An 11,024-nucleotide genomic window follows, 5' to 3' on the forward strand; every position below is an offset into this window, starting at 1 on the left:
CGGCGGGAAGGCTCGCTTGGAGGCGGACTCGTGATTGGCTGGGACGAAGTCACGTGGGAGGATTCGCTATCAATGGCAAGGGCGTCTGCGTCATCAGCGACCGACGAGAGCCTCCGAGAGGGGCGCGGCTAAGTAAAATAAGCTCCTTTCTAAGTGGCTGTTTCCTTGGGGAGGGACTGAAACAGCGATGGGGATTCGCTCTCTTCCAACTCTATGCTTCCGGGATTTGGAGGGAAGGTGAGGCTTGGGGAGAAATGTATTAAATCGCGTATACCCCGGATGCTCCGAGGGGCGGGGCTTCGACGGTGGGGCGTAGTTAAGGGCGGGTCTCTCTTTTGGGGGCGGGATTCTCTCGGGAGTCGGGGTGGAGCCGCAAGGCTCCGTTTTCCCGGAGCGCGGGGGGCGGGGCCTCGCTTGTGGGCGGGCCCGGGCAGGAGCGGGCTTGCCCTGCGGAGCAGTAGCCAGGAACAGATCCACTTGCAGGTTGCTGTTCCTAGCCATGGCTTCGCGCTGCTGGCGCTGGTGGGGCTGGTCGGCGTGGCCTCGGACCCGGCTGCCTCCCGCCGGGAGCACCCCGAGTAGGAGCAGGGCGCCTTTGGGGCTGGATGGGAGCGCGGGGAGGCCTGCGAGCGCTGAGTAGGGGTCGGAGCAGAGCTGGGGCAGGGCTGGAGAAGGGTGAGACTGAAGGGGTGTCTTCCTGCTGGCGAGATCCCGGTGGTGTACGGGGGTGGGCGATCTGTGCGTGAGATGTGAGGCTTCTAGGGTTAGAGACGGAGGTCAACAAAGGTGAAAAGGAGAGACTTTGAGATCCACAGGTGTGAGACGGGGTGAATGGAGGATGATACGGAGGTCTGTGGGGCGAGAGGGAAGTCTGAGTCGAAACAGGGATCTGTAGGAATAAGACGGGTCTATATGGGCAATATAGCGTTTTGTGGAGAGAGAGAGGGGTTAGAGGAGGGACACCGTGGGGAGACCCACGGGGGCGAGATTGGGATGATATGGAGGCCGTTGGAAGGATGTGGGATTCTAGCCGATTGGATAGGAAATGAAGTGTTGTTGGGCAGGCCATTGGCAGTGGTGTAGTAGGTTCATGGGTGAGATGTGAGGCTCTGGATGAACCCACAGCCTTTGGGGGTTCAGATGAAGTAAGAGACCCTGCAAATGCCAAAGCCTTGAGGAACAAGAGAAGGAGGATGCAGGTGAGGGTGAAGCTTGGGAAGTTCCAGCTTCTGTTGGATATTCAGGTTGGTTTGGGACTGGGGAGAGAAGTTAATTTTGACCTTTTCCCTCTCCTCTGCCTGGCCCCAGGCTTCCGCCACCATTTCTCCACGCAGGAGAAGACCCCCCAGATCTGTGTGGTGGGCAGTGGCCCAGCTGGCTTCTACACGGCCCAACACCTGCTAAAGGTAAGCCACTTACTCATAGTCCATCATTCACCTGCTGCTCCAGTCCTAAGGGCAAGCCTCACCTGCTTTGGGTTTTAAGAGCACTCCTGGATGCCTTATGTTGGGAAGGGGCTCCCAGCCATCTGGCCTGGACACTTCCCACTTGCTTCCTCACCTACACCTGAGGCTCCCCTCCCCTCCCGTCCTCAGTGTGACAGGGTTATAAAACGCACATTGGTGGTGAGTGGTCAGTGGCAGGTGGTCAGCTTTGCCTCCCTGGCCAAGCACTCCAGGGGGCTTATGTAGACCTGCAAAATGACTTTGTCCTCCTTCATCTTCCCTCCTCTCTCCTCTATCTTCACTCTGTCCCAAACATCCTACATCTCGAGGCTACCCACCTCCTCCGCTTTCTGTAACTTTACCTGCCTTGCCATGCCCTCCTCACCCATAGCTCCAGTCCTCCGTGCCATTCTGTTCTTTCAGCCTGCCCTCTGCCCCTCCCCCTTCCCCTGTGAAGGCCAGGATATCAAGGCTTTCAGTGTCCGCCTCAGCAGGAAGGGCCCCAAAGCCAAGGCTACAGGTTATACTTGAGACTCCACATCAGACTTTGGGACAGAGTAGAGAGGGGATACCCAGGTTAACTGAGACATGAGACAGTTGCCTAGCTTTGGAGAGGCTTGGAGTGTCCGTGGAGAGACAAGAGAAAGGATGAATATCTTAATTATACACACACACACAGATGCTTGAAATGTAGGGTGACCAACTGGCGTGGACTGCCCAGGACAAGGGGCTTCAGCACTAAGCTGGAAGTTCTTGGGAAACTGGGATGAGTTGATCACTCTGCTGAAAAGTGACCCATGCATGCTTCCCAGGCAACACAGGTGAAAGAGCTAATTACAATAATGTGGGCAGCGTGAGCCGAGGCAGGTGGGGTCAATCAGAAACTGTTTCCTGGGCCGGAAGCCCAGGTGGCTCATGTCTGTAATCCCAGCACTTTGGGAGGCCAAGGCAGGTGGATCACTTGAAGTCAGGAGTTTGAGACCAGCCTGGCCAACGTGGTGAAACCCCATCTCTACTAAAAATACAAAAATTAGCCACGTGTGGTGGCACAGGTCTGTAGTCCCAGGTACTTGGGAGGCTGAGTCGGGAGGATCGCTTGAACCCAGGAGGTGGAGGTAGCACTGAGCCAAGATCAAATCACTGTACTCCAGCCTGGGCGACAGAGTGAGACCCTGTCTCAAAAAAAAAAAAAAAAAGAGAGAGAGTGCATTTGAGCTGCCTTGAAGCAGACCAAGGGCTTTGGTGAGGGCCTCCCACATGTGGGGAGTCATCGTGGAATGCAAGGCCTTGGGCACGCTGCCATGTGGGAGGGAGGACAGCCTGGGCTCTGGGATGGAGATCAGGGAGCACATGGGGGCTGGAGAGGCCCTGAAGGGCTTTGTATAAGGGAAAGTTGTTTTTTTAGCTGAGCCTGACATTTTGGAAGGGGGGAGAGTAAGCCTTCCAGGCAGTGTTCTTTTTTTTTTTTTTTTGAGATGGAGTCTGGCTCTGTCGCCCAGGCTGGAGTGCAGTGGCACAATCTCAGCTCACTTCAACCTCCATCTCCCAAGTTCAAGCGATTCTCCTGCCTCAGCCTCCTGAGTAACTGGGATTACAGGCGCACTCCACCACATGCAGCTAATTTTTGTATTTTTGGTTGAGACAGGGTTTCACCATGTTGATCAGGATGGTTTTGAACTCCTGACCTCAAGTGATCTGCCCACCTCGGCCTCCCAAAGTGCTGGGATTACAGGCGTGAGCCCCCGCGCCCAGCCAGGCAGTGTTCTTAGCACGACTGTATTCAGCTGGCAGACACGTGCACATGCTTTCCTTGTGGAATGGGATGGGGAGGGGCTCAGGCCAGGTAAAATCCTTGTTCTGATCCTTGGGCTGATCTTTGCCCACAGGGAGCTCCAAGCTGCTGGCTGTGCTCCTAAGACAGGACCACATGCAGCACGTTTGGGACAGTGGCCCTTAGCTTGAGTCAGGCACTGAGCACAGCATCTCGTAGCATCCTCATGACAACCTGCAAAGCAGGTGTCGTGCCTCTTGCTTCACAGATAAGGATGCTAGGGCTGAGTGAGGTTGTCCAAGCTTCCACCGTGGAGCAGGGATGGCACTGGGATCTGAGCGAAGGCAGCTCCATGTGAGGCCATCCATGTTAATCCATTCAGTAATCATTTACTGGACGTAACATGTTCTGGGCGCAGGCTTTACTGGGAACTTGGGGGTGAACAGGACAGACGTGGTCCCTGTGCTCGAGGACCTGACATTTGAATGTGGAGGGGACAGGTGGATAATTTACAAGGTATTTTAGGGCTCTGACGGCTATAAGCACAGAGACTGGGGTGCGGGGAGGGGGTCCATGCCCAGTCTGGAGGGAGAGGTGTCCCAATTGCAGTCTGAAGGACAGTAGATGTCAGGTTGGGGGACAATAGCAGGAGTGTCCCAGGCACAGAGAACTGCGTGAACAAAGAGGAAGAGAATGGCTCTCTGGGGAAAGGGCAAGTTCTGGAAGGTGCCTGTGTGCAGTAAGGCGTGAGGAGGTGAGAGCCGAGGCTGAGAGGTAGGTAGGACCCAGATCCTGGGGGGCTTGGAAGCCATTGACCAGGCTCTGGAGGCAGGTTTCGCTGGGAGGTGTCCACAGCTGCCTCCTCTTCCCCCATCAGAGTCTCCCGGGGCATCTTATCAAAATGCACATTCCTGGGCCTAACTTGGACCTAATCAAACTCTGTGGCTGGGCCCAAGAGTCAGCAATGTTAAACACCCCAAAGGATTCTTGTGCCCACAGCTGTAGATGGTTGGCTTCACTGGAGAGTTTTCGGGCTGCTGTTTTCCTTCAGGATGCCCCCTCTGCCTGCAGCGTAGGTCCAGGCAGGGCTGGTGGCCAGAGAGCAGTGGGGAGCTGCTGGGGTTGTAGTGAGGAAGAGGACTGGGAGGATGGGGGATTGATGGGATCAGGTGGGGGGTCAGGGAGGAGCCCCAGGTTCCAGCTTGAGCTCTGAGTGGATGGGGTCGAGGGAACAGGAGCAGAAGGGGGGAGCGGTTTGGGGCAACGGGACTTGGCTTGAAACTGGATGGATTTGAGATGTCTGGGGTGGGACATCCAGGGGTCTCAGGTTTGGAGCTTGGGGAGATGTCTGGGCAGGAGAGAGAGAGTAGAAAGTCATCAGCAAGTTCAGGGGAATTTGGGGTCGCAGGAGGGGGTGGGTTAAATCCCAAGGGAGGAGGGAGGGGGGCCAATCGGAAGAACCTCAGAGAATGTCCTTGTTAGCAGGGAGCAGCTAGAGGGACAGGAGGGAGGGAAGGAGGGAGGGAAGGAAGGAAGGAGGAAACCTGGAAGATGAGGTCAGCCACGAGAGATAAGGGGTAAGAACATCCGGCAGACTTAGCGTTCCGGAGGTGGCCCTGGAGAGGACATCGTGACCCAGAGTGAAGGATCTGTCGCAGGAAAGAATGGAAGATAAGGACAGAGAGGTCGGTTGGGTGAGGTGTTGACCTCTAGGCCGAGCAGTTTGAACTTTATGCTGTGGCACTGGGCCCCAGCGAAGATTTTTGAGCAAGGCAGTGACATACAACAACAGAATAGTAATGATAGCTCCCTCCTTGATTGAACACTCAGAGTAGGTTGCACCCCGGGCTGCCTGATTACTCATTTAACCTTGAGCAGGACACTACAGGGCTCTTCTTTAGGACAGAGAGAAACTTTCCCCAGTGCACAGAGCCAGCTACTGCTGGAGGTGGGACTGGCATCCAAGGCTACCTGTTTGACTCCAAGCCCAGAGCGCTCTGTGGGTACAACATCGTGGGGCTTGAGGGAGGTGGTTTGGGTAGCCCCCTGTGGCTGGCCTGGGATGGAGAGAGACAGGAGGTGGGGGAGGGTGGACTTGGGTGCAGGCAGGGGAGTAGAGGGGAAGGGGGGATTTGGGCAAAGGCGAAGAGGTGGGTGGGAGCCTTTGTTGGGGGTAGGGAGACTGATGGGCAGGGGCTTCTTTGCCTTGAGTCCCAGTGAAGCTGGAGGTGTCATGGCGGGGACCGAAGATAGGATGGGGGACTGGGCGTGTCAGCCGTGGGACCCCTGACTGCTTTACTGCTAACCGGCCTGTGGCCCAGAGTCTCACCATCCTGACCTGGTGCTTTCCAGCAGCCATGAGAGGGAGCTGTCATCCATCCTAGTGTGCAGAGGGGGAGACTGAGACCTCGGGAGGCCCTGGGACTTGCTGGGATCATGTGGCTGGTTGGTGGCAGAGCCATACCAGACTTGCCTGCTGGACCCCCGACCCTGTGCCTTTCACACGGCCTCTCAAGGTGCCCTGGGAAGGCGGTCATGCAGAACCACTGCCTGAGACTGTCTTTCTAAGAGTGGGAGCAGGCCCATTTCCACCTCTCTTTCCCGTGAATTCCCAGCCGTGCCCCCTCCCTGTCCTGCTGCTCCCCTTTCCCCACAGCATGGTCCTGGGCACTAGAGCTAAGGCACCTGTGAATTCAGAGGGTGGCCCTCAGGTCCTCAGACTGGCTGGGACCCTTCCCAAGTGTCGAAGGGTTGGAGGCCAGGGCTGTGGGTTGCGCTTGACCTGAGAAGATAAAGAAGCCGCCCTGATATAATTCCAGTCGGGGGAAGCCACGGCCTCGTCAGCTGGCCACATTTCTCCCCATCTCCGAGGGCCGGCCGTCTTCTTCTTCTTCTTCTTTTTTTTTTGAGACAGAGTCTTGTTCTGTCACCCAGGCTGGAGTGCAATGGCGCGATCTTGGCTCACTGCAACCTCTGCCTCCTGGGTTCAAGCGGTTCTCCTGCCTCAGCCTCCCAAGTAGCTGGGATTACAGGTGCCTACCACCACGCTCAGCTAATTTTTGTATTTTTAGTAGAGACAGGGTTTTACCATGTTGGTCAGGCTGGTCTCGAACTCCTGACCTCAGGTTATCCACCTGCCTCAGCCTCCCAAAGTGCTGGGCTGACAGGCGCGAGCCACCCAAGGAGTGAGTGCTCTTTTTCCTTGCAGAGGGTGGAAGCCTTGTGTTCTCAGCCCAGGGTCCTGAACTCTCCTGCTCTGTCTGGGGAAGGGGAGGACCTAGGGGCGTCCCAGCCTCTCTCTCTCGGCCCCACCAGCTGCCACCCTGTTCCCCAGCAGCACCCCCAGGCCCACGTGGACATCTACGAGAAACAGCCCGTGCCCTTTGGCCTGGTGCGCTTTGGCGTGGCGCCTGATCACCCCGAGGTGAAGGTGGGTGTCTCTGGGCCTGGAGGCTGGGGTTTGGAGACTTTGGTCAAGATGAGGAGGGCAGGGAGGCTCCCTGGCTGGATGACAGGACTTCATGCCGTCTGTGCCGATGCCACCCAGCTTCCCTCCTGGGGACACAGAGTGGTGAGGGTGGTGCAGACGTGGTCCCTGGAGCTGCCTTACTCTCTAACCCCTCCCATTCCCGGGGGACCTGGCAGAATGTCATCAACACATTTACCCAGACGGCCCACTCTGGCCGCTGTGCCTTCTGGGGCAACGTGGAGGTGGGCAGGGACGTGACGGTGCCGGAGCTGCGGGAGGCCTACCACGCCGTGGTGCTGGTGAGTGCAGCAAGGCCCTGGCTCGGGGAGGCAGGGGCTGCAGAAGGGGGCTGGTGGCTCGGGGTGGAAGGCAGCAGGGGTGAGGCCAGGATGCAAGCTGCTGAGAAGCTGGAAGGAGGCCGCTGGGAGCCTGGGGGGCTGCCCGGCCTATCAGTGCTGGTGCTGAAGGCTGTGGGTCTCGGGCCTGCCATCTTTCATCAGAGCTACGGGGCAGAGGACCATCGGGCCCTGGAAATTCCTGGTGAGGAGCTGCCAGGTGTGTGCTCCGCACGGGCCTTCGTGGGCTGGTACAACGGGCTTCCTGAGAACCAGGAGGTGAGTATGGGGAGCACGCCCGCTGCCTCTTCCTCCCCGCCCCTCAGCCCTTGGATGCCAGACTTGGGGGAAGAGGGAGCTGCCATCCAGTGGCGAGATGTGACATTGTGCTGACTGAGGCGGGAGGCCAGCTGTGGAGGGCCTCGGGGGAGAGCTGGGTCCAGGTGGGGGAGGAGGGACCAGAGTTGTGGACTTTCCCGGTGTGGGGAAGCCCCAGGGCACAGTGGGGACCAGGCATGAGGCACCTGCAGACTGAGATGAGCTGAGTGGAGCAAGGCCGGGGGACCCTATCAAGACCTTTCCCCTCCAGCTGGAACCAGACCTGAGCTGTGACACAGCCGTGATTCTGGGGCAGGGGAACGTGGCTCTGGACGTGGCCCGCATCCTACTGACCCCACCTGAGCACCTGGAGGTGAGTGGTAGGTCGGGGTTGGCGGGGGTGGAGGTGGGGTCACCCTGAGGAGAGAGTGCCCTTGTCTGCAGGGTTCAGGCCTTACCTCTCCAAGCTGGGCTCAGTGCCTCTGTTTCCCCGTGGTGCCCAGTCAGAGGCCCTCTGAAGGGCAGTGCCATGAGCTTCCTCTTCTACCATTTTCCCTTCACTTTCTGCACTCCAGCTAAGTGGCGTTTTTCTCTTACTCTTCAGTAAGCCACATCCCCTGCTTGGATCATCCCCACTCACCTCCCACCAGTTAACAGTTAAAGTTCATCTTTGAGATCTTGGCTCGGTTGTCCTTTCCTCCAGGACTTCCCTGAATTGGTCCACTCCCCCATCGTGCCTCCTCCCATAGACCCGTCTACTTCTGTTTCACCGCATATCATCGCCACGGCAATTTTACACACATTGATGAGTATTTGATGAGTATTTCTCTCCCCAGCAGATCACAAGCTCTGAGAGGGCCTGCTCCTTGTCTCTTTTCCTCACCATTGACCACCCCTGCCCTTCCAAGCTCTTTGCATGGGGGTGAGCACATGGTAGAGGCCCACTAAATACTTGTTGAATGAAAGTGTGGGCCTGGTGTGCTATTGGAGCCATTTGCAGAGTTGGCAGCAATGCTCCATCTGGCCACCAGGGGGGAGCAGTGGCGCAATTTTGGGCCGCCAGCCTTCTCCTGGCCCATGGTGGGGACATGACCAAATGGAGAGTCCCCTTTCCTGGGTCAGTGTCTGATGACTCCAAGGCCCTCCTTTTGTGCCAGAGAACGGACATCACAAAGGCAGCCCTGGGTGTACTGAGGCAGAGTCGAGTGAAGACAGTGTGGCTAGTGGGCCGGCGTGGACCCCTGCAAGTGGCCTTCACCATTAAGGTGCTGGGGCCAGAGTGGGAGGAGCCAGGGTTCCAGGTGGAGGGGGCCTCTCCTTAAGGGGCTGGGGTGGGGCAGAGCCCCTGGGAGTAGCTGCTGCCTGGGATGGAAGAAGGGGAGCAGTCAGGGCCCCGGGGGCCCTGTGCCTTTGGGGAGGAGGCAGGTGGTGGTCTCTCCTGCCTGGGCTGGACCCTGGGGTGGGCTCAGGTGGACTGTGTTCTGGGCCTGACCTCCTCCCCCATTCCCTGCTCCCACCTTCAAGGAGCTTCGGGAGATGATTCAGTTACCGGGAGCCCGGCCCATTTTGGATCCTGTGGATTTCTTGGGTCTCCAGGACAAGATCAAGGGTGAGGGGCCCTGGCCTGGCCCCCCAGCTACTAGGGAGAGGGTGGCCTAGGTCAGAGAGGGATTGGGGAAGGGCGTGCAGGGAGAGGGCCGGGGCCCAGGGACAGCCTGGAGACATTCTACGTTGCTGACAGAGGTCCCCCGCCCGAGGAAGCGGCTGACGGAACTGCTGCTTCGAACGGCCACAGAGAAGCCAGGGCTGGAGGAAGCTGCCCGCCAGGCATCGGCCTCCCGTGCCTGGGGCCTCCGCTTTTTCCGAAGCCCCCAGCAGGTGCTGCCCTCACCAGATGGGCGGCGGGCAGCAGGTGTCCGCCTAGCAGTCACTAGACTGGAGGTGAGTCTCATGTTTCCCAAAGACACCCCCTTCCCAGGACTCTGCCACCGGCCTGGTGTTGCCCACACTCTCCCCAACAGGGTGTCGATGAGGCCACCCGTGCAGTGCCCACGGGAGACATGGAAGACCTCCCTTGTGGGCTGGTGCTCAGCAGCATTGGGTATAAGAGCCGCCCTGTCGACCCAAGCGTGCCCTTTGACTCCAAGCTTGGGGTCATCCCCAATGTGGAGGGCCGGGTTATGGATGTGCCAGGTGAGAGGGTGTGAGGAGGCTGGATGCTGAATTATGGTGAGAGGCCGAGAAGCTGGTATCTCCTGGGGCCACGCGTTCATTCATCTAGCAACATGCACTGAGAAGCTTCTGCAGGGCAGGCCCTCTCTAGGACCCAGTGCCGCCCTCCTCTTGGCCCTGAGAGAAGTTCCAGTCTGGCTAGGACATATGGGACATATGTCAGGTCATTAAGTCATTCAACAAACGTTTACTGAGGTCTTTTCTGGGTTAGGCCCTGTGCTTAGTGCTGGGATTGGAGATTAATAAGGCAGCCTGTGTCCTCAGGGAGCTTCCAGTTTTACTAAGTGCCCACATACCTATCTAGTGATTAATTCGCTTGGTAAACATTTACCAAGGGCCTACTGAAACTGCAGGGGAGCAAGCCTCAGCTCCTAAGCTTAGGGATCCCCTCGTCTACAGGGAAACTGAGGTGTAAGGGGGTCGGCCTGGTAAAAACAGGGAGAGAAGAATCCAGGGCAGTGGACCAGCGGCCACAGCAGGCTCAGCCGACAGTCTGCCAAGAGGTGTGGGGTGTCTGTGTGCATGCACCTGGGTGTAGATTGTGGGCACAGGATGGCCAGGGTGGTATCCAGCCACCTCCCTCCCTTTCCCTTTTGTTACCCCCTCTCAGGCCTCTACTGTAGCGGCTGGGTGAAGAGAGGACCTACAGGTGTCATAGCCACAACCATGACTGACAGCTTCCTCACTGGCCAGATGCTGCTGCAGGACCTGAAGGCTGGGTTGCTCCCCTCTGGCCCCAGGCCTGGCTACGCAGCCATCCAGGCCCTGCTCAGCAGCCGAGGTCTGGGCCCCGATGCTGAGGTCCTGGGAGGTGGGGTGGGTGGTCCTTCTCTGGGCCTCACTCTTTGGGAGGGGGCTGTTCTGGGAGGGGCGAAGGAGGAGGTGTTGACAATCTCTCCTCTGCTTCAGGGGTCCGGCCAGTCTCTTTCTCAGAGTGGGAGAAGCTGGATGCCGAGGAGGTGGCCCGGGGCCAGGGCACGGGGAAGCCCAGGGAGAAGCTGGTGGATCCTCAGGAGATGCTGCGCCTCCTGGGCCACTGAGCCCAGCCCCAGCCCCGGCCCCCAGCAGGGAAGGGATGAGTGTTGGGAGGGGAAGGGCTGGGTCCGTCTGAGTGGGACTTTGCACCTCTGCTGATCCCGGCCGGCCCTGGCTTGGAGGCTTGGCTGCTCTTCCAGCGTCTCTCCTCCCTCCTGGGGAAGGTCGCCCTTGCGCGCAAGGTTTTAGCTTTCAGCAACTGAGGTAACCTTAGGGACAGGTGGAGGTGTGGGCCGATCTAACCCCTTACCCATCTCTCTACTGCTGGACTGTGGAGGGTCACCAGGTTGGGAACATGCTGGAAATAAAACAGCTGCAACCAAGAGCCATGGTTGATGGGGGACTTTTTTTTGGAAGGGTTGGGGTCGGGGGTCACCTTCTGGCCGTAGCTCCCCTACCATCACCAGGTGGCGCTGCAG

At 58.3% G+C, this 11,024-nt stretch overlaps 1 protein-coding gene across 6 annotated transcripts; it reads left to right on the plus strand.

Annotated features, from left to right (window-relative positions):
- The first annotated feature begins 352 nt into the window (after window positions 1-352).
- On the plus strand, window positions 353-10,930 carry FDXR (ferredoxin reductase). 6 transcript variants are annotated; one of them, XM_004040944.4, is made up of 13 exons: window positions 416-578; window positions 1,126-1,244; window positions 1,335-1,406; window positions 6,554-6,646; window positions 6,862-6,984; window positions 7,186-7,299; window positions 7,610-7,711; window positions 8,496-8,603; window positions 8,863-8,947; window positions 9,080-9,279; window positions 9,360-9,531; window positions 10,181-10,351; window positions 10,480-10,930. In XM_004040944.4, the coding sequence occupies exons 1-13, from the start codon at window positions 500-502 to the stop codon at window positions 10,608-10,610; spliced, it is 1,569 nt and encodes a 522-aa protein (XP_004040992.1). In that variant the 5' UTR covers window positions 416-499; the 3' UTR covers window positions 10,611-10,930. The 6 variants fall into 6 exon arrangements, with proteins under 6 accessions (XP_004040989.1, XP_018883172.1, XP_055244995.1 ...); XM_004040941.4 differs by lacking the exon at window positions 1,126-1,244 and having other exon boundaries at window positions 353-578; window positions 1,309-1,406; XM_019027627.3 differs by lacking the exon at window positions 1,126-1,244 and having other exon boundaries at window positions 403-578; window positions 1,309-1,406; window positions 6,551-6,646.
- Window positions 10,931-11,024: the final 94 nt, after the last annotated feature.

Source organism: Gorilla gorilla, chromosome 4 (genome assembly GCF_029281585.2).
Source record: "Gorilla gorilla gorilla isolate KB3781 chromosome 4, NHGRI_mGorGor1-v2.1_pri, whole genome shotgun sequence".
Taxonomy (NCBI): domain Eukaryota; kingdom Metazoa; phylum Chordata; class Mammalia; order Primates; family Hominidae; genus Gorilla; species Gorilla gorilla.